General features: G+C 37.5%; 1 protein-coding gene across 6 annotated transcripts in view; it reads left to right on the forward strand.

The window, feature by feature from the left end:
- pde1ca (phosphodiesterase 1C, calmodulin-dependent a) overlaps positions 1-21,194 on the forward strand; it is a 71,763-nt gene that overhangs the window by 38,979 nt on the left and 11,590 nt on the right. For all 6 annotated transcript variants that reach the window (XM_056738270.1, XM_056738267.1, XM_056738269.1 and 3 more), the window contains 7 exons: positions 13,488-13,601; positions 13,853-14,035; positions 14,711-14,777; positions 18,670-18,786; positions 18,982-19,122; positions 20,699-20,799; positions 20,877-21,005. In XM_056738270.1, the coding sequence (XP_056594248.1) occupies positions 13,488-13,601; positions 13,853-14,035; positions 14,711-14,777; positions 18,670-18,786; positions 18,982-19,122; positions 20,699-20,799; positions 20,877-21,005 (852 nt within the window). The remainder of the gene's footprint in view (positions 1-13,487; positions 13,602-13,852; positions 14,036-14,710; positions 14,778-18,669; positions 18,787-18,981; positions 19,123-20,698; positions 20,800-20,876; positions 21,006-21,194) is intronic.

A 21,194-nucleotide genomic window follows, 5' to 3' on the forward strand; every position in this document is an offset into this window, starting at 1 on the left:
GAATGAAGAAGGGATGACTCTTTATAGAACCTTAAATAGTTACTTTATTGTAATAAAGTAAGAATATGTAGGGTTATGGATTTGACAATCCGGAAAGTTGCACTTACTTGACTCTGAAAATTCATGCACTTTAACAAATGCTTAAAAATCTTAAAAGAGAGACGTCAACATGGGAATTTAACCACCAAATGTTGATATTTGTGCTATTAGCATCGTAAAAATCGTTCGTAAAACCTTTTTTTTTTTAATCTCAAGGTTGATATTTTCATGGAATTGCCCAACCTAATCATTTTTGTCCACTTTTCTCTCTATTGTGTCTTTGAGTTTCTGCTTTATGGCTGGTTTAGATGACTTGCAGAAAATGTGCTTGCATGGACACAGAATCAGATGGAAAGTTGTGACCTTGGAACAGCTGTGTTTATCAGATTTATAGAAGTGTTTGAAATAATGACACATAGAAAATCTGCAGTTTGGACTTGTCTGGCCAGCGAGAACACATGTAGAAGCTCTCGCACTTTGTAATGCACTGCTCCTGGTCATTGGGTTTCCTGAGGGATGTAGCTCTGACCTCGCTCTTCATTGCGATGCAGATTGCAACGGGGCATGCTGATAAAACTCTCCAATCACAAATAGAATGTTGATGCCTAAAAGGCTCTTGCTCAGTTTCATACAGCATCCCAGCTCTGTAAAATGAGCACAGCTGTGATGATTCTGGCTCCAGATGACCTGTCGTACACGGCGGGGCTCCTGGAGGGGCCCGGGTCGTGGGAGCAGAACGCGGGTGAGGTTTAAAGCCGTTATTTACAAGAGCACTTTGACAACCGAGTAATCCTCATAGGAAAGAAAAATAACAGATGAGATTTCTTGAACATCTTAGTTATTTTTCCAAGACAGCGGTGAGATGAAATGGACAGCAAAAGATGATTTAAAGGAATAGTCCATCAAAAAAGAGAAAATTTGGTATCGTTTTTTCATCCTCTTATGGTTCACAACCTGTATATGATTGTTTTTCTGTGGAACACACAAGAAGATATTTTGAAACGTGTCTCAGTGGTTGTGTCGATACAATAGAACTCAATGGAGGTTAGTGTTGTTTGGATACCAGCATTCTTCTAAATGTCTTCTTTTGTGTCCTGAAGAGGAAATAAAAGTTTTTTTTCCTGTAGAATATTTGGAGGAAGAAAGTTTATACTATACGCGAAAGATATGAGGTTTAAAAAAGGCCCAGTTTAAAATGTTAATCTCTGTTCTCTATATTTCTTTAGCACATATTATAAATTGCTCAATTTAATCAAGGATTTTTATATAGATCCTGATACAACACCCCAGCATCATGTCAGTGAGTTTTACAACACCTCATTTTTTTCCCTGAAAATTCACAATTGTATATTTATATTTTGCTGACTGCGTTATCTGGTTGTGTTATAGTGTATATCGAAATTTTGCAGGTCAGATATTCAGGGCCCACTTGAGTCAGTTGAACTGAACTGTTTTAGAACCATTGTACTTACTTGTTTTCAAGGTCGTGAGAGTATCTGGCAATCTGTCACAAAGTGGAACGGCATCTTTATTTTCGCTCTTTGGCAGAAACCTTTAGTTGGAAATGTCAGTGAGCCACGAGGAGATCTAAGGTGTTAGCTGTAACGAGGAGCTTTGCTTTAAAGCTGATCTTCTCTGCTATGGTTTATGAGGCACAAATGGAGGATTTGATGGGCTTTGCCGTGGATTGTGGATAGTCAGGTATGAAGTATTTTCTTAATCTTCTATCCTGTATTTAATCCTTGATGTTTTGCAAATACTGTGCCAAGCATCAGTATTACTATTGCTTATGCTTGAAACCAAACCCTAAACGCAGTGACAAACATAAAGAGTCGCTAATAATGATTTATGGCAAAAAACAAACATCACGAAACATGGAGATACAATACAGATTTTCCATGTAAAATGTTTTTAATGTATTAAGGTAATAAGGGCAAAAAGCCTAAAATTACAGAAAATACAATTTTATAAGTGAAAGAAAGTGAAAGAAAAACAGGGGGAAAGTGTACTTTACAGGGAAAACTGGAATTTTTCATTTTATTTCTGGAGTCCCAGCTCGATTTCTTTATTTTACAGTTTGTTTTTGAAATACGGCCGAGAACTATAAAATTACAGATCAAGACAACACATTCACAAGAAAAATGGGGAAAATTTTACAGATTTTTTTGTTTTTGGTATATTTCTGTTTTTCCAGTTTAAGGAAATTACGGATTTGTTTAAAAATGTCGATTTTCCAGACTGTCCACTTTTACTTATTGTCTGCTACAGAAAAAAAGAAATACTATTTCTCTCGAGCCTGTTCCTGATTCATTTCAAACAAGTATGATGTGCCAGGCTTGGAAATGTTTCAAATGTTTAGTGCCAGATTTTACTTTGCTTGGCTGTTGGAAGTCATACAATCCGAGTGTTTGAATAAAATCTGCTGTATTGGCCAAAAGTGATGTCCGGAGGGCATATTTATCCAATATTTGCTTTTTATGCCCAGCTAAATATGAGGTTTATGGTACAAAATGGACAAAACACTTGATAATTATTTGGGGAAAAGGCCAACAGCATATAGGTTTTATTCATATGTGTAATAAGCAAAGAAAAGCTCACAGGTAATAAAAGGCAAACATTGTCTTCAGTTTTATTATTTATTAACATTCAGTTGATCCTCTCTTGTTTTTGACTACAGCAGTCATTCTCCTGGGTCTTGACTCAGAGAGCTTTGAGCATGTGCTGTGTTATTTTTGCCAAACCTCCTTAAATTCTTCTCAAAGTTGAGCTTCAGCATAAACGCAAAGCAAACGACGCAAGACACATAGAGTAGATTTTTTATAAATCTTTAAAAGTTGGACATCACTTTTGGCCTTTACTGTTTCGTCATCTATTCTGCTTCTATGCAGCTTATCTGCATTCGCTTCTGAGCTCCATTTAATATTAGTAGTCCTGCAACAGGCTGTGATGCCCAAAGTGTGAAATAAATTAAGATGTCTGACTCCGTGGGAATGGCTGGCAACACGACATACTGTGAAACTGAATTTACGGCGTTGAAAATGTCCGGTCGGTGGTGTAATGAACTATCTAAATCGCAATCGCAGCGATTCAAAGCTCCTGGCCTTAAACCCAGGCGCTTATCTTTTTTATGGCGTGTGAGGAGTCGGATCTGCCTTTCGTTTCGCTTCTAGAATTACATTATGTATTATGTCATATCCTGTCATATATTGCAGCGGCAAAATGAGTCGGGTCAGATTGGGAATTGGTTCTGTCCCCGTGAGAGTTTCTGGAGGTCTGGACGTTTGTGAAAGACTGCAGATGGGCCTGGCAAGCGCTGTGTCAACACGCTGGCTCACAATCTCTTGCGAGCGTCACACCAGAGCGCTGGCCCGAGACCTGTGACCTGGAAAGGGTGAATGTGACCACAACAGAGTCGCTCGTGTCAGCCCCTCCAGCTGCTTGGCAGACAACAGAGGGGGCATTTAGAGCTTCTTCACCCTGGCCAATTCCACGCCATCCACTCCGGTCCTAATTAGATATGACGGCAGTAAATGGTGTGTTGTTATGCCCATTAAACTTTTCACCCACTGTTAGAGTCATTGGCTTTGCTGTCTATGCACCGCCTCTGCTTCTGTCTCCACAGTTACAGGGGCACCAGTATTTTCTTCCCTGACTGCACAGATGATCTGCAGCAGCTGCCAGGTGCTCATGGTAGTCCAGCAGTACCAGTATTTTATCGTTGAGATTTGGCCATATACAGTATATATACTTATATACTGCATCAAATTCAAAGCTCTGTTCTTTGCTTAAAAAAACACTCCTTGTTTCGGCACCGGCCATCCCAAAATGGGAAAAAATCACTCTCACGTATCTCCTCTGAATCAGAATTAGAATTGGAAAGAGCTTTATTGTCAAGTACGTTTGCACATACAAATAATTTGTTTTGGTGACAGGAGCATCCAGTACACAGAATCGGCAACAACAGAGACCATAACACAATAAAATACAGTACACAGATGATTTAAATAAGGGCCTATGGGTATAAAAAAATAAGAAATACAATACAATAAACATGAGATAAAGATATAGAGAGTAAAGCTCTCTGGATCTGTTCCATAACTGTGGAACGATCTGCCTGTTGCTACAAGATCAGCAGATTCTGTGGCCATCTTTAAGAATCAACTGAAAACACATCTCTTCTTTTAAAATATAACTCATTAATACAGGCTTCTATTTTAACTTTTTCTATCCTTACAAAAAAAACGTACTTAGCTTCGTATACAGTGTTAGGCCAACTAAGACCAGTTTTATTGCACTTTACTGCATTGTTGTCCTTGTGTTGTTCTAATAGCTTTTATTGTTTTTAACATACAGTATACTCTATATATATATATATATATATATATATATATATATATACATATATTTTATAATCGAACTGCAGTTGATAGGTTTTGATGTGAGCCATAAAAACAAAAAATACAGCTAGATAACGCAATAAAACATGATAACATAATAAAAACAAAATAATTAAAAACGGAATTATCTCATTTTGGAAGCAAACTCTTCTATTTATTTTAGGTTGACATAAGAATCTTATATAGGACATTTGGACATTATTTTTTTTACAGTTTTGATAAATAAGTCGACGACAGAAGCACGATAGCTGTTTTTGTAAATTTTGTCTGCTATATTGTTGCTGTGTAATGTTTATTGTTTCAGATATGCGTATGACCTTCTTCGCCTATTGTTTACATGTGCACTCTGTCATATTCTGTGTGTTCGCAGCGATGCATTACGAACTTTCTTCAAAGAACCTTTTAGTTCTTAAAAGAACTGTCTCTTTCTTACCTTTGTATCGACCACTTTGGAAAACGTCAGAAAACAGAGCTGGTCCAGCAGAACTTCCTGTTTCGGTTTTACATCTTGCGAAGTGGTCTATAGTCCGTTGAATCGCTTTCAGCTACAAAGGATGTTTTTATAGAACCATACAGCCAGACAAGGAGCCTTCAGCAACCTTTTATTTTAAGAGTGTATATAGGGTTCCCCAAAGCTGGTTTTTATCTCAGTGCATGTGAAAGAAGTTACATTTACCCCTTCTACTGACACAAGCAACTTGTATGCTGGGTTCGTTATTATTTTGCTGTGGTCACCATCAGAATTGCTAGATAGTAGCTTTTAGGGGGTCAATGTTATGTATTCATATTCATATTGAATCCTGTTTGTACTGTTCTGCACGTCACATGGCCATATATAAAACGCTGTTCGGTGAAGCCACGAATGCCCAGGTCATATTTCAAAGGTCTTGTAGGATCTACAGCTTAATAGATGTCGAGAAAGTAGCATGTGGAATGTCAGATAGATGGAACAGATTGATCGTTATGCATGAATGTGTATTAAATATTGCAAATGTCTTTAGGAATGTATCCTGGATGACATTCACAGGAATTGAGGACTGTGTGTGTGTGTGCACTCACAAACGTAAGTGATTATATACCAGTTGACCTTCATGTTGTCACAAGAGAGCAAAGAGCGTGGTGGTGGTAGGGGGGTTGAGGATAAATGGGATTGTTCGGGCTGAGTGACAGTTCAATGTCTGAAGAGTCTTTATCAATTATCAATCCAACGGCTCCACTCGAGCGTTACTGAACAAAATAGAAGGTTGAATATTTAATGAATCCCTCTCTCTCTCTCTATCTATATCTCTCTAACTATCCCTCTTCTCTCTCTCACTCGCAATTAAAGTCAGCGTGTAACCTGTTACCTGAAGCTTTGTGTGACCTTCACTGCTATAACATATGTGAGATATTGTGCCCCAGATTGATGCCGGGTATCTGCACGGTAAACAAGCTGCGCTTTTTCCAGAGTTGCCAGCACTGCATTGTGCACGCCCCAGCAGCGTAGATAAACACTTTTACTGAAGAGACTTGAAATCTCAGACACGATTTTCATTATGGCACAGATGGTCACTTCAAATCAGCCCAAGTTGTGTCTATTTTTAAATACCAGCTAAAAATCATGTTGCATTGTGCTATTTTGCAACACAGCTGTCTGCAGATTTCATCCCGGTTTTAAATTTAAATGCTTAAAAAGGCTCTACAATTTATGTGTTCTTTGCAAGCATATTTTTTCAATAGGAAATAGTTCAACGGAGAAAAGATTTGTGTATACAGCTTGGTCGGATTTAATGGTGTGAACAGGTTGTCACGGTATTTACATATCTTGTGGTACTATACCAGCCAAGGTATCATGATACCAAGAAGTATCGCGATGAAAAACACGTTTTTTGGCCATATGACATCTTTAAGAAAATGTGCATGAAATATTTTACCAGGTTTTTGAAACAGTAGAAGTAACTCATGAAAGACACAATTTCACCATACAGCACATGTATATGCTTAACATTTGAACAAATTATTATCCTAAATAATTGTTAAATTAGATTTCATACAAATTATTTAACCATAAAATGAAATGAATCATTGAATAAGCACATAATAATATGATTAAAAACAGTCTGAAGCTTACCTGTGCGGTGTGTCAGTCTGCAGACACCTCAGCAGGACTATTAAATCAAGACTTTGATGCAGGGCAAACAACCAATCAGGAGGCAGCTTCTAAATAACTGATTTAATTCAGTGTGAATGCAGAGTCACTTCTTATAAAATAATGAGACGATAGATTGTTTTTGGTGTCTTATTCAGCCATTTTGTTCTCTCTTTGTGTTCTTTAATACTCCTTCTCTTTTCGGTTAATCATTTAGTGATATACCCAGAATTTTTTGCATGTCCTGACTGAACCTCAGCATTTGATTTAGTCTTTATGCAAAAAGCTTAGCTTAGTTGTTCATCTTGTCTTTGTAAAAATTTAATCGATAAACAAAATTTGATATGTGAAGCTGTCGGTCCACGCTACCGTTCTCAAACTGATAAACAGATTGCAGACAAAGCAACAGGGAATCTTTATGACCTTTGTCATTTTTTGCAGAACAACGACTTGTTGCGTGAATCTGTTTTACTGCTTCAGAGGAACAGACAGCGTGTGAATATATTACCAACAGTTTTGAAAAAGATTTCTGATGTGAAACGCACTATATTAAATATTCTGAATTCTGTAATAATTCAACTATTGAGTGTGTATGCTGTATAAAGTCCATCATTATCAAGTGTTGTATGCTTACAGTATAAAGGAAGGAAGTCTTTTGTATTAATAATATTTTGGGCTCGTGAGCTGGTTTGAGAAAACGGAAAGATTTTTATGTGTTTTAGGCGTTCGTTTAGACGGAAATATAATTTTGGGTAACTGAAAGGCAAACTTGTGAAAACGGGTCTCAAAGTGCAACTTTTTGAAAATGCCGCCGTTTTCATTTCCATGTAAACTGCAAGACTGAACTTTCTGAAAACGATGATGTCACGCGCATGCGTATTACGTGCTCAGTCGCGCGAGTATAGCCAAAACAATATTGCAGCTTCCAGGACTATGAGCTCTAGCTTCTCGACTATGTATTAACGTTTCCAAAATGTGGATTTAATTAGACCAGCGGAGACACACTATTTACATTCGCCAGTCTTTAAACACACATTTAGGTCGACCAATGGTATTAAAAATCACTTTTTGCTTATAACTGTGCATTTGTATGTGACAAGGCACGTCCGGTTTCTTTACACAACAACATCGCCATCCACTAGCCTGGTGTGCATACTACAATGTTTTTATCTCTTTTCCTGGATCCGTGTATTGCAGACCGTTTTGATAACGCTGTCATTTGTACGTGAAACTTTTACGTTTTTCATCGTGTAAACGTGGCCTTAGTGACGGTGAGAAAATCTGCTTTTCGTTAATAGAGTGCAAAGATCTCTAACCTCATGATCAGAGGTTTTCTCCCGTTTGTACCTTTAGCATACTAATCCTAATAACAGATGTGCTAGTAGACAGCTTAAAAAATATTCAGCCTGTGACATTCCCACTGTACATGTATATGGCTCAATGTGATTTTATAAGGTTGTATTAGCGGACGTGACCGGAATTTATTCATAATCCCTCACGATGAATCAGATGCCGGTTCTTTCGTGTTTCTGGTGGCTGGTTTACACATCTGTCCATGTCGAGTTAGCAGGAGCCACAAACATCATTTCAATTCTGTGCACGAGTAATTCCACCAGAATCCAATTAGAGAGCCGTTAAAGAAGATTATGGTCCACTTAGTCCTGTTCTGGCCAACCTGATTAAAGGGTTTATAGAGCTTTTACTGTGTTCGGGCTTCTCAGTCCGGTTTAAAACCTGTGAGCTTGAGAGGGTCGGCCCACAGCAGTTTTTTATGCTTCATCCGACACTATGCTTAACGTGCTGAACCTGTTGTTGACAGGTTTAGTATCATCTGTGGTCCGGTGGATAAACATTTGTGTGAAGATATCAATGCGGTTGCGTCAGAGCTGTGGCCTGACGGTTAGTGTGAATCTACACATATTGTCAATAATGTAATATTTTAATAATTAAATTCAACGTTATTAATAAATAACATAATTGTGGCTAAATAGAATTTGTTTATATTTTGGTTTTGTGTTCTAAAATATAAAAAGGCAAGCTTTGGTTAATATCTAGCTTTTCAAAGCATCTACACTGCTGTTTACATTTGTTTCCGAAAGCAATATTAAAAATTATGATACATTAATTTAAAAGTTAAATAACCTAAGATAATATGTCTTCTTTAAAAAAATCAATGTCAATAAATAAACTCCTTTGAATTTTTATCAAACCCCATTGGCAGGTAAGTTTTCTTTTTTATGCGTAGTCATATTTTTATTTATTTAAAGACAAGGTCATAATGGTATTTTAGGTTAAATTTGTTTTTTGTTTATATATTTTACCGGAAAACGATAATTACAATTTTATCTATCTTTTTAAGACTTTTCGCTTTTGTAGTAAATGCAATTTAAGTAAAAACATTTTTTTTACTGGAAAACAACAACTTTATTTTTATCTGTTTATTTTGCTAACTTATGTATATAATATGTTTTATTTGTATGTCATTTTTATTTATTCATTTATATTGATTTTAATGTTTTTTACAAAAGCCTAGCTAGGTCATTTTGCCTCTGTGGTAAATTAATTTTAATATATTTAAACATATTTTTACTGGAAAACCAGATGAAAATACTAAGAAATGTATTTTTGTGTTGTACTAATCGGGTCTCCCTCTTCTTTCTATCCGTTGTACTTTTTTATTGTGCCTATTGATAAAAACGACAAAATAGCTTAATTCAAATAACTTCAAAGCGTTGGTGTAAACAAAATTATTCAACTATTTTTTTAGTTGTTACTTATGTTGTATGTGAACTGGAGGTTTAGAAGAAGTCACTGGAGAGAGTATGATGTCACTGTTTTCAATCCAAAGGTTTCCGGTTCAGTTTGGCTTGGTTTGTATGCTTCCCCTTGGCTCTCCGGTAGTGAGAAATGGAGAACTAATGAGAAATCAGGGTCCTGACCCGTCTTCCTTTCTAAAGCCACATCCGTCGGGAAATTGAAGTTCCGATTGTTTGGGACCTGATTCCCAGCATGTCCCTTTGGTCCAGTCCCCCACTATGCGACAGGAAAGCATTTGGGTCCCCCCCGTGGAAGCCCCATATGTTTCAGTCTACACGTGCCAGTCGACTGACGCATCACACATCACCACGACAACCTCAGCGGTGCCAGAGCTCAGGGGGGCACGTGGTGAACGGAATCACAGAAATGAGTTACCAGCCCCGTGAAAGTCGTCCAATAGTCCACTCAGCACAAACGTGTTCATCGATAACCATTCGTTGATTTCCATTGCATAGACACAAAACAACTGAGATCTTTCTCAAAACATCTTCTTTTGTGTTACATGGAAGAAAGAGTCATTCGTTCATGAACTCAAGGGGACGTGGATACCTATCCAGACTCCCTTAGACATCCAACAAAGGTCAAAGTGTGATAAATCCTGATTTTCAATGACTGACCTTAAAACCACTCGCCGTCTGATTGAGATCTCTCAGTGTGGAGAATTATGGAATAAAGAGGGTATAGGAAAAGCATTTAGTTGAGTCATTCGTCTGTCTTGTTGTGTATGTTTGTGTGTGTCATATGTTAAAAAGAAAGGAAAAGGTAAGAGGGGGATTAAAGTATTGATTTAAAGTGACCTTGCCGTGTCACAGAGCTGAAAGTCGACAGAAAAGGAAGCACAGATATCCTCATGTCTCTCCAGGGACCTCGGGTTTAATGGCATTTTTCTGTTCCCGTTGAATGAGAGACTCCGGTCCTGGATGACCTTTGAGAGTCCTGGAAGGCTCTGCATGGACCTTAGTCTTAGCATAACGTATTTAATGTACAGCATTCTTGTCTACGTCTGTAAATACCGTATAACGGTTCTGATGTTGTTTTAGAACCTGCGGCTGGAGTTGTTCTGCTTTGCAAACACAGAACAGTTGTGATGAGTCATGAGCACAGATGTTCACTTGGAGATTAGCGTGTGATTTCACTGCTGGGCTGAATGATATGTCAGACAAAATATGGGCAACTAATAAACTAGACATGCTAGCGATTTAGCATAGTTTGTTTTACGTTTGGTACATTATTCTTAAAGGAACAGTTCACGCAAAAATACAAATTCTGTCAAAATTTCCTCACCCTTGAGTTGTGCCAAATCTGTATAGATGACTTTGTTCTGATGAATATAGAGAAATATACTTGGACGAATGCTTGTAACCAAACAGTTCTTGGCCACCATTGACTACAAGAGTAGGAAAAATGACATCGGTAGTTAAAAGTGCCCCACAACTTTTTGCTTTCCTACATTCAAAAAAACTCATTTATAAAGCAATTTTCCTACTATGGTAGTCAACGGTGGACAAGAACTGTTTGGTTACAAGCATTCTAACAAATATCTTACTTTGTGTTCAGCAGAACAAAGAAATGTAGCTATAATTTTGGAACAACCTGCGGGTGAGTAAATGATGACAGAATGTACATTTTTGGGTAAACTGTTCCTTTAACGTTAGTTGTTTATGTCCAGCAAAATGAAAGCACTTCACACCAGTGACGGAATACTTTAGAAAACGATCACGATGATATTGAAGGGAACAAGAATGTGTCCCTTCATAAATTTATTTTTCTGCACAGAGTTATAGAGAGCTGACGGTAGTTTTTAGAGCCTCTGAAAGACGACGGGCAGCCTGGTGCGGCTGCGTTATTTATTGTTCTGAGTTCCAGGTAAACAAAAGTGTACCTAGAAGTACCTAGAACCTTTAGTATTTTGTGGATTGCGGATGTGATAGATGAACACGCAGTCATGCTCATTCGTGCTGATCAGAATGAATGACAGGGAAACATCATATCAAGTTATTCCTTCTACTAAATAATGACTCCGCAGTTGATCATGATAATAATCGTATGGATTATTTGCTGTCGATGTCAGAACACTAATGTGAAAGAGTGGGAATGCAAAGAACATAAAAGCTGTGATTCCTTCATATTCTTTTTTAAGGATCCTAAAATAGATGTAAAAACGTTAATATTGTGTTGTTTAAAATGAATATAAACTTGTTTTTTTCATGAAGTCAAGATCAAGAACATTGCACAAAAAAAAAAATCCAAGCAAAACCTGTTTTGTCCAGTTAAAATTTTCGGCTAAAAAATGCAAATAAAAACAATATATTCATTTGAACTTGGGAGAAAAGTTGACTGTAGTTCTCCGAATGAAACAAACGATCATTTTACTTAACTTTACGCATATCTTTAAATGGTAAATTCAGAAATTCAGAAAAAAAGTGTGAGCCATGCTGTAAATAAAGTTTATGTACTTTTTGTTATCCTTATCTTGCTCCAATTGCTTCTATTGTTTACCTCATGTGTAAGTCGCTTTGGATAAAAGCGTCTGCTAAATGATTAAATGTAAATTTATCAAAACCAGATCATGCCGTGAAGTCACATCTATTGTTTTCAGTTCCCCGCTGACCTGTGTCTTTTAAATGGACAATTATAAGTGATTTTCCCAGTAGAAAGCCGACAAAGTCAACATATGTGGACACCATCTTTACCCTTTCCTGTTCGCTAACGTCACTATAGCAATTACGATTAAAGTACTTATACGTTTCTTTCGGCTTTACCCACAATGCTACTCGCAGCGTTTCATGTGAAATCTGATGTGAATGATACCGACTCTCAGACAGAAGGCGTGGTCTGACGGTCTAATCGTGAGCATCTAATCGTGCTCTTTCTCCGTATTAGAAAGGTCACACGCCGCTGGACGGGTAGGCTCATGGGTCTAAAGAATTTTGTACTTTTCATTTCTGCTCCGGACAGATTCTAAGAAGTACTTATCCTCTAATGGGATGGCATTGACTTGCAGCATCGATTGCGTGTTGGTCTGAAGGAAGGGATTCCTCAGGGACACCAGTGGAATGTGTTTCTGTTCTGCCTCGCCGCTTTTGATAACATTGTTCAAACAGCGTGTCCTCGACCCTGTTTCCAACGTCACGCTTCTCAGTCGAACGAGAGCACTTCATTCAAATAAAGCAGCTGCCGACTCCTTGAAGTTAGAAGACGGGAGACTCATCCGGACTAGTCACGTCAAGTTGCTACTTAGGGTGGAAATTGATTAAAGGGCACCACATAGACAGCTACTACCAAGTGTATTCATATTCAAAGTTTTTATATTTGCATTGTACCGCATTAACTAAACATTTTATTTCATTTTTATAGGATTGAATTTGAAAAAGAAATATCTGTTAAAATATTCCTGTTAGTAATAGAAAGCATATGTATATGATATGTATTTGACATATATTGTACATTGAGGGTCTGTCAGACCCCCAGTATATCGGGAGCTAATTGTGCCCTGATTGGTCAGTTTAAATGTCTCTTGTTCAGTCACATGGCCAAGAAAACGAAGTAACATACAATATATTTTGTGAAATTCTTGTTTTTACATAACTGCTACACACTTTGTCAAAATCTACAGCGAACAGCTAATTTAAGTGGTTTGCAGTATAAAGGATTCGTGATGAGAAGAGTCTTTTATCATCTTTAGAAATAAAGAAATAAAACCCACAAGTGGGTTTCAGCTCATAGTTTTGACTTTAAAAAAAATTAAGCAACTAAATGGACAATATGTTGATTTTTATCACAGTGCCAGCAATGTCAGATCAATGCTGAAAAGTATTTGATATTAATCACAAGTTTGAGTAACTCAATAATTTAAGCTTTGAAAAAATTAAGAATAAACCACATTATTGTCATTCAGGATCCAGCAGACAGCGATGGTGTATAGCTTTTGAATGTTTTTTTTCTTTTTATCTTTTTTTCTTTACTTTCGTTAGCACTTTTCGAGCCACAATAAGTGCATTTAAACAACATAACATAACAAAGAAAATATTTAACATTTCAAAAAACAAATATATTTGTTCCTCTGTAATAATCAGATTTGGTCTTTTTTGTGTGTGTGATCGCAGGCTGAGATGTTTGGTGAAACAATTGGAAAGAGGCGAGGCTTCTGTCGTCGACCTAAAGAAGAATCTTGAATATGCTGCATCCGTTTTAGAATCTGTCTACATAGAAGAGACGAGGTAATGTGGACACATATACACAAACTGACACTTCAAAGAAATGACACACAAATTCCGGGACATCCATTCAATTATGCTTAGGTCACTGTGAAGGTTTTTTGAGTTTAAAATGTATATTTTTATCACTGTATCTCTCCATCACATGTGATGTGTTCCTCAGAGGAGTTTCATCTGACGTGATTAAGAGTGACACGAGTTACCATTTGAGTTTCTTCAGACTGCAATTGTGTCGTGTGCGTGTGTTTCTGCAGGCGTTTGGTGGACACAGAAGATGAGCTGAGTGACATCCAGTCTGACTCCGTTCCCTCAGAAGTGCGCGACTGGCTGGCGTCTACGTTCACGCGACAGATGGGGCTGATGCTGAGGCGGTCGGAGGAGAAGCCGCGATTTCGCAGCATCGTGCACGCGGTGCAGGCTGGGATATTTGTGGAAAGGTGAGCGAGGAGTCCTTCTTAAGTCATTGAAATAAAGAAATCTTCAAACATGCGTATGACTCTTTCTTCAGTGGAACACAAACGATTTTTTGGAGAAATGTCTCAGTGGTTTGGTGTACATACAATGGAAGTGAATGGGGTCTTACGTTGTCTGGTTACCCACGTTCTTCAAAATATCTTCTTTTGTGTTCTGCAAATCAAAAGATGTCCTGTAAGTTTAGAATGACCGTAAGTTTGAGTAAATGATGCAAAAATGATCATCTCTTTAATGTGCAAAGGGGCATTTCTTAAAGGCACAGTTGCGAGAATATAAAGAGGGTGAAAACGGTCATAAAAAGTTTTCACTAACGTTATTGGTCGACATCATAAAACAATAGCTGATTTCTTTAAACCCTCTCTACCCCGCAGACTGTAGATAATAACCTTCAAAGTATTGATGTGGAGCTTGACTGTACATCTCAACCTGGGACATTGATGGATTGCTCACTGCAATGATAAATTGACCTGGCGTCCCGTGCCTTTCATTTCCTATCATCGTTTTCTATCTGCCATCTTCTTACTACCGCATGGCCTTTAAATGTTAATGCTTAAAGAAATCAGGACCAATAACAACAGGATTTCCACCCATTTTCCTCCAGCATGTGTTGACAAAGATGTGTTATCTGTCTCTGACAGGATGTACCGACGGACCTCCAACATGGTGGGTTTGAGCTATCCGCCCAGCGTGATCACAGCCTTGAAGGTAATATTACCGGTTGGCCCGCGCACACAACCTGGTCACAGCGTGATGTTTATCACAATACACACTGATGCAGTTTGAATGCCCTATTTGATCAACCAGTCCAAAATTGATCTCTCCTCGGCCAGCTGGGTTACATGGCACACACACACATGCATGCGATTGATCAGGGCGTGAGAGTTTAGCATGTGGATGGTAAGTCTCACACTTGTCTTGCTGGGTTCGTGAAATTATAGTCTAAATTATCCGTCCAGCAATTCGCCATGATTTGACAGAGGGCGGCCATTTCACAGCTGAAGTCGTCTGTGTCGCTCGCCATCCCTTCTCCCATCAGCCTCTCATTCATTTTTGATTTCAGCAATTTGCTAGGGCATGGCTTCGGGTTTTATATCTTTCACTTTTCTCACAGCTCCGTTTTCACATGAGTCAGACGTCTGCCGTTTTTGAAATACTCTTGCTCTGTCCCGCTGTGATTGTGAAACTGCCGACCGAACAAAAGAAGGGTGATCTTAGAGTTATCTGGATAAAACAGTTTGAACTATACAACCTACACTGCACAGAATGGCTGTACAATATATATATATATATAAATTATAGAGATATAGGAAATGTGCATATAGCAACAGCTGAATTATTTAAATACTACAAAACTACTTTTTTGTGTTAAAATTTTAGGTTTGATGCTGTTTACGAAGAAATTATGGTGATAATGTTTCGAAATACATTTTATTTTTCAAACCTAAAACATCAGATATTGTACCAAAAATATATTGAACATTGCAAATTTCATTCAAAATTAAGTAAAAAGTAAAGTGAAAGTAAAATGCTGCAAAAGAGCTCAGATCAAAAAAATCGTTTTATCGACAGAACAGTTCTGTTGAGCACTGGATGCATCTGTTAGATTTTGAAGGAAAGCCTCCGTATTTGCAAACATCCAAACCCATTGAAATTCCAGCCACGTGGCAGAAATTTTCTTTCCAGTTGCGTGGAAGTCAAAGGAACAGAATAATGTGCTGTCGTATTGGTTTATGCATCTCGCTGCTATCACAAAGGGCAGAGGCTCCAACTTCAGAGAAGAAACCAGATGGAGTAGAGATGTCCTGCATGCCTTTTATGCCCTTAAGCGAAGCAATTTGCTTCTCATTGCTTTATCTGCAATGCATAAATATATAATTTAAAAAGAATATGTGAATATTTAAAACTATATCTTAAGCAATATATTCATATATATAACTAAATCTTAAGCAATATATGAATTTATGAAGTTGCATGAATGAGTAGTTGAATACTAATACAGTTCTAGTCCAACACGAATAGTATTTGCTTGCTCGATTGACTTAAAACTATTAAAGCAATAAACCCCGAGAACCAGTGGGTTACAGTGCATTATATAACAGTTACTGTTATAAAATGCACTTGTAACCCACTGCTTCACGGGGCTTATTGCTTTCATAAAACAGTTATTCCATATGCGTAGCAAGATTTCCTGAAATAAAGTGAACAAAATGATATTTAGTTTACGTCATGCGGTCAGGAGTTAAAAATCGGGGTGTTTGATAACAGCTTAGAACTCGGCTCAACTAATCAGAAACAAGGACCAAGGTATTAAACTGAAATTTCTGATTAGTTTTTTGTGCAGAATACTTTGAACACATGATCATTTTCTAGTTATTGCCATAAAAGATTTTGTCATCTGACTGTCAATACGCATTCATTTTCAAACTGGTGCATCAACATCTGCTTAAAGGTGCAGTTAATGAAATTTAGAGGCTTCTAGTGATGAGGTCACGAATTGCTACCAACTGCTCACTTCACCCCTCCTTTTCGAAGCACTACGGTGGCTGACACAGAACATAGATGTTGTCACTCTTTCGCTTCTTTGCTGAAGGAGATAACCTATTTAGTAACTGTAGAGAAGTTTGACATTCTAGTTTGTCATTCTACTGTAGAATGTCAAGGGACATTCTACAGTAATGTCACTTTAGGGCCACTGTAGAAACAACATGGCGAATTCCATGTAAGGGGACCCGCAGTGTATGTACAGTGTGGGAAATAATAATTTGATCCCCTGCTGATTTTGTAAGTTTGCCTGCTTACAAAGAAATGAAGGGTCTATAATTTTAGATATATTTATTTTAACTAATAGAGACAGAATAAATAAAAATTCTGGGGAAATTAGTTATTTTAATTTTATACTTTAAAGCACAGAGGTAAAACATTTCTGGTAGTTGGTCACCAGGTTTGCACATGTGTCAGGATACATTTTAGTCCACTCCTCGGTAAATTTTTAATGTTTCTTGGCTGTCGCTCAGCAAATTTGAGTTTTAGCCTGAAATGCAATGCGATTAGAGAGATTAGAACGATTCAAAGTAGGGAAGGAAGGAGACGGGAACAGGCAGACATTTAAATAAACATTTAATCAAATAAAATCAAAAGTAAAAAGACAGCCGGCCGCCCCTCACGGTCGACAGCCGGCGAATACAACATAAATACAAACATAAACATGTCCGGGCCCAGTCCTCTCTCCTCGACGGTCCGGTCCCTCGTTCTCTTATATGCTACTGATCTCTACGTGATTCAAGACCGGTGCGCACACAGCTGGCGCTCATTAACAATTACTCACCGGTCTCGAACCATGGTCTCGCCCCGCCTACTCCACTACACCTTATTCTACATTTTTTGATAATTTGTCTCTATCAGTTAAAATAAACCTTCCATAAAAATGACAGACCCATTTCTTTGTCAGCAGGCAAAATTACAAAATCAGCAGGGGATCAAATAATTATTTCCCTCACTATAGATAGAAATAGCTCATTCTAAGGAAATAAAATCATAACGCTTTATTATGTTTACACCTCTGAAGATATAGCTATGTATATTATATTGCATTTCTATCAATAGGTCCTCCAAAATAATAACACACCGGACCTTTAACTTCTCATGCATAAACTATGTTTGCGTTTTATAAGTAAGCCCCAGGTTTGTGTCTTACTGTCTGACTGGCCTTACAGCAGGATTTTAGCTTTACACTCACAGCAGTCAATGAATCTCCATAATTTTCTCGGAGCCCGGAGCTACTGAAAGCTCTCAGCACTGACTGTGATGGAGCACAGGACAAACCTTCCAATCTGAATATTTAATGTAGCCTTTTACAAATGTTCATTGGAACCAACTAATCAAACCTGCAGAGAACTTTGCTTTAGAAACAATGAGAAAATAAAAAACGAGGGTCAGAACTATGAGGGAATGGGGAGAAATGCAGCTGAATGAATAACATGTAGAACTCTTATGATTCAGGGTTGGATTACAAAGAAGAAGAGAATTACAAATCATATTTCAAAGTCTTTATTTTTAAGTTGGATAAATGTTTTTTATGTTGAAATGTAAAAAGTTTTTTTTAGTGCTTTGTGAAGCTGTGACAGTGAACCTGAACCTTACTACTTCGAAAATCAAAGTTTCCTCTTGTTTTAAATACTTACTCTTGTATAGACATTAATACTTAATAGTTTGTTGTTAATTCAGCTGTGTTGGATTTGTTTTTATTGTATTTGTTATTTTACTTATATAATTTATTATATACTTAAATAATATATTTGCAGTAGACAAATGCACAGCTAATAAAATGAATGTGTGTTACACAGCTCTATCCATACGCTTTTTTCTTAGATCCCTTCTGAAACTCTTTGATAGACACATTATTATTTCTGAAGTCTTTTCCTCAGATGGAAGAAAGCTGAGAAGCAAAGACTTAAACTGTATTTACAGTATGATACCCAAAAAAGATATCACAGATATAAGGAGAATATAAACTTAGCCAATGTTCAAACTTCTTAAATACAATCTGCAATAATGGTAAAAGTATTATGGCACTGACCGATGTGTTTTGCCATTCCAGCATGTGGACACGTGGTCGTTTGATGTCTTCACACTGAATGATGCCAGCGGAGATCATTCACTGAAATTTATTTTTTATGAACTTCTCACCAGATATGACTTAATCAATCGCTTTAAGGTAGGATTTTCAATTTCTTTGTATTAGAAGTCCAAATTGGATATCAAACCCTTAAACCTCAGAATGGTTGCAGCTCTGTTTTTTAATCTTTACACAAACTAATTTAACTCATCCAGTCACATAAAAATAAAAGACAGATACTGAATGATCTACAAAAATTGTGTTTGTCTCTTCTGTTCACGTTTGTCTCTTCAGATACCTGTTTCTTCTCTGGTGTCTTTTGTGGAGGCTTTGGAGGTGGGCTACACCAAATTTAGGAACCCCTACCACAACCTAATCCATGCCGCAGACGTCACCCAGACAGTTCATTATCTTCTGCTTAAGACCGGCATGGTGGTTAGTCAAACCCTTCAATTCACACTGAATCCGGTTCACATTTGGTTTCAAATTTTTAGAACTGAATCGCAATTATGAAATTCAATCTTTTTTTTCATACTGTGTAGTCAATATCTGGAATGTCAAGAAACTTACTGTTAAGTTTTAGGAAATAATAAATAATGAAAAAAAAATTCACATACATTTTATTTTATTTATATTTATTTTATTTTATTGTTGCTACTTATCTGCATATCTGGAATGTCAAGAAACTTGGAATAAAAATGTGTTTAGTACTATAAAGTTTTAGAAAGTAATAAAAATAAAAAACTTTATTGCATAGAAATTTACATTATATATATATATATATATATATATATATATATATTTAATTATATTTTATTGTTGCTGCTTGTCTGAATATCTGGAATATCAATAAACTTTGAATAAAAATGTATAGTACTGTAAATTTTTACAAAGGAATAAAAATGGTAAAACTTTATTGCATAGAAATTTACATATGTTTTATTTTTATTTATTTTATTGTTGCTGCTTGTCTGAATATCTGAATTGTCAAGTGTAATACGTCTCAAGATATGGAAGGAAGGAGGCGGGAACCGGCAAACATTTAAACAAACATTTAATAAAGTAATAATAGCCGGCGGCCCCTCACGGCCGACCGCCGGCGAACATAACACAAATACAAATACAAACATGTTCGGGCCCGGTCCTCTCTCCTCGTACCTTCTGTCAGCTCGTTCTTTTATGCTTCCGATCTCCACCGTCAGAAATGTGGAGCCGGTGTGCACACAGCTGATAGCCATTATCACTCACTCCACCGGCCCCGCCCCTTTGTCTGACAGCTCTCGCCACGCCTTCCTCGTTACATTAAGAAACTTGGAATTTAAATGTACAGTACTATTAAGTTTTAGAAAGTTTTAAAAAGGAAAAATGCATTGCATAGATTTGCACATGGATAATTTGTCCCAAGCCCCATAAGTATAATCAACTGCTCTGCTCCCAGAGATGATTATTATTACTACTTATCTGGGTGCCGTACATGTTTTATTAAACCTGAAACCACGCTCGTGGTGTTTATTGAGTCTGGAGACCCTAAGAATGTGAGTATGTGCAGCAGTCCTCAGCTGCCTCATGCCAATCAATAGGAAGTTAATCTCCCCCGACGTCTCAAAACAGGCTCGTGTCACTCCCGTCGTGGGCTCATTAACCTCTCGCTGATGTGTAGACATCACACCGCACTTCTGACAAATTTTTTGCCCCCCAGCATTTACACCACGGATTATTTCTTTTTGTCATTCTGGCACTCGGGTGATTTAGTGCTAATATAAAACAACGTCACGTGCATTAATTCACAAGAATGATTAAGTAGTGTGATTTCATTTCGTTCTCGCTTATCTTCAGTTCAGCAGAACGGCGTTATTATTTATTGATGCGTATGTAATGAAATCTGATGGCATAAAGGTTGATTTGTTTACATTTTTACTTTGCAAGCCCCTGCAAAACTCTCTTGAATGTTTTCTCAATTCATGCAATGCTCCAACAAATCATTTACAAATGTTTTGATCTCTTATTTCAGCACTGGTTGACCGAGTTAGAGATCTTCGCCATGCTGTTTGCCGCAGTCGTGCACGATTACGAACACACGGGCACCACCAACAACTTCCACATTCAGACCAAGTGCGACCATTACAATAAAACACCATTTTGATGTAGTTTGTGTCTTTGAATGATATTAAGTACAGTACGCTTCACAGGTCAGACTCCGCCATACTGTACAACGACCGGGCCGTTCAGGAGAACCACCACGTGAGCGCTGCGTATCGTCTCATGCAAGATGACGACGAAATGAACATCCTCAACAATTTGTCCAAGGACGATTGGAGGTTGGAAACAGACAGATCAGATCAATAAATATTGAAAAACGCTAAAGGTTCTGTCAAAAGTCCTGTGTATGAAGTTTAGCGGCATCTGGTGGTGATGTTGCGAATTGCAACCAATGGCTCAATCCACCCCTTACCTTTCGAAGCACTATGGTGGCTGACACAGGACACAAGATGTCGTCACGTTTTCAC

This window comes from Triplophysa dalaica, chromosome 23, assembly GCF_015846415.1.
Source record: "Triplophysa dalaica isolate WHDGS20190420 chromosome 23, ASM1584641v1, whole genome shotgun sequence".
NCBI lineage: Eukaryota > Metazoa > Chordata > Actinopteri > Cypriniformes > Nemacheilidae > Triplophysa > Triplophysa dalaica.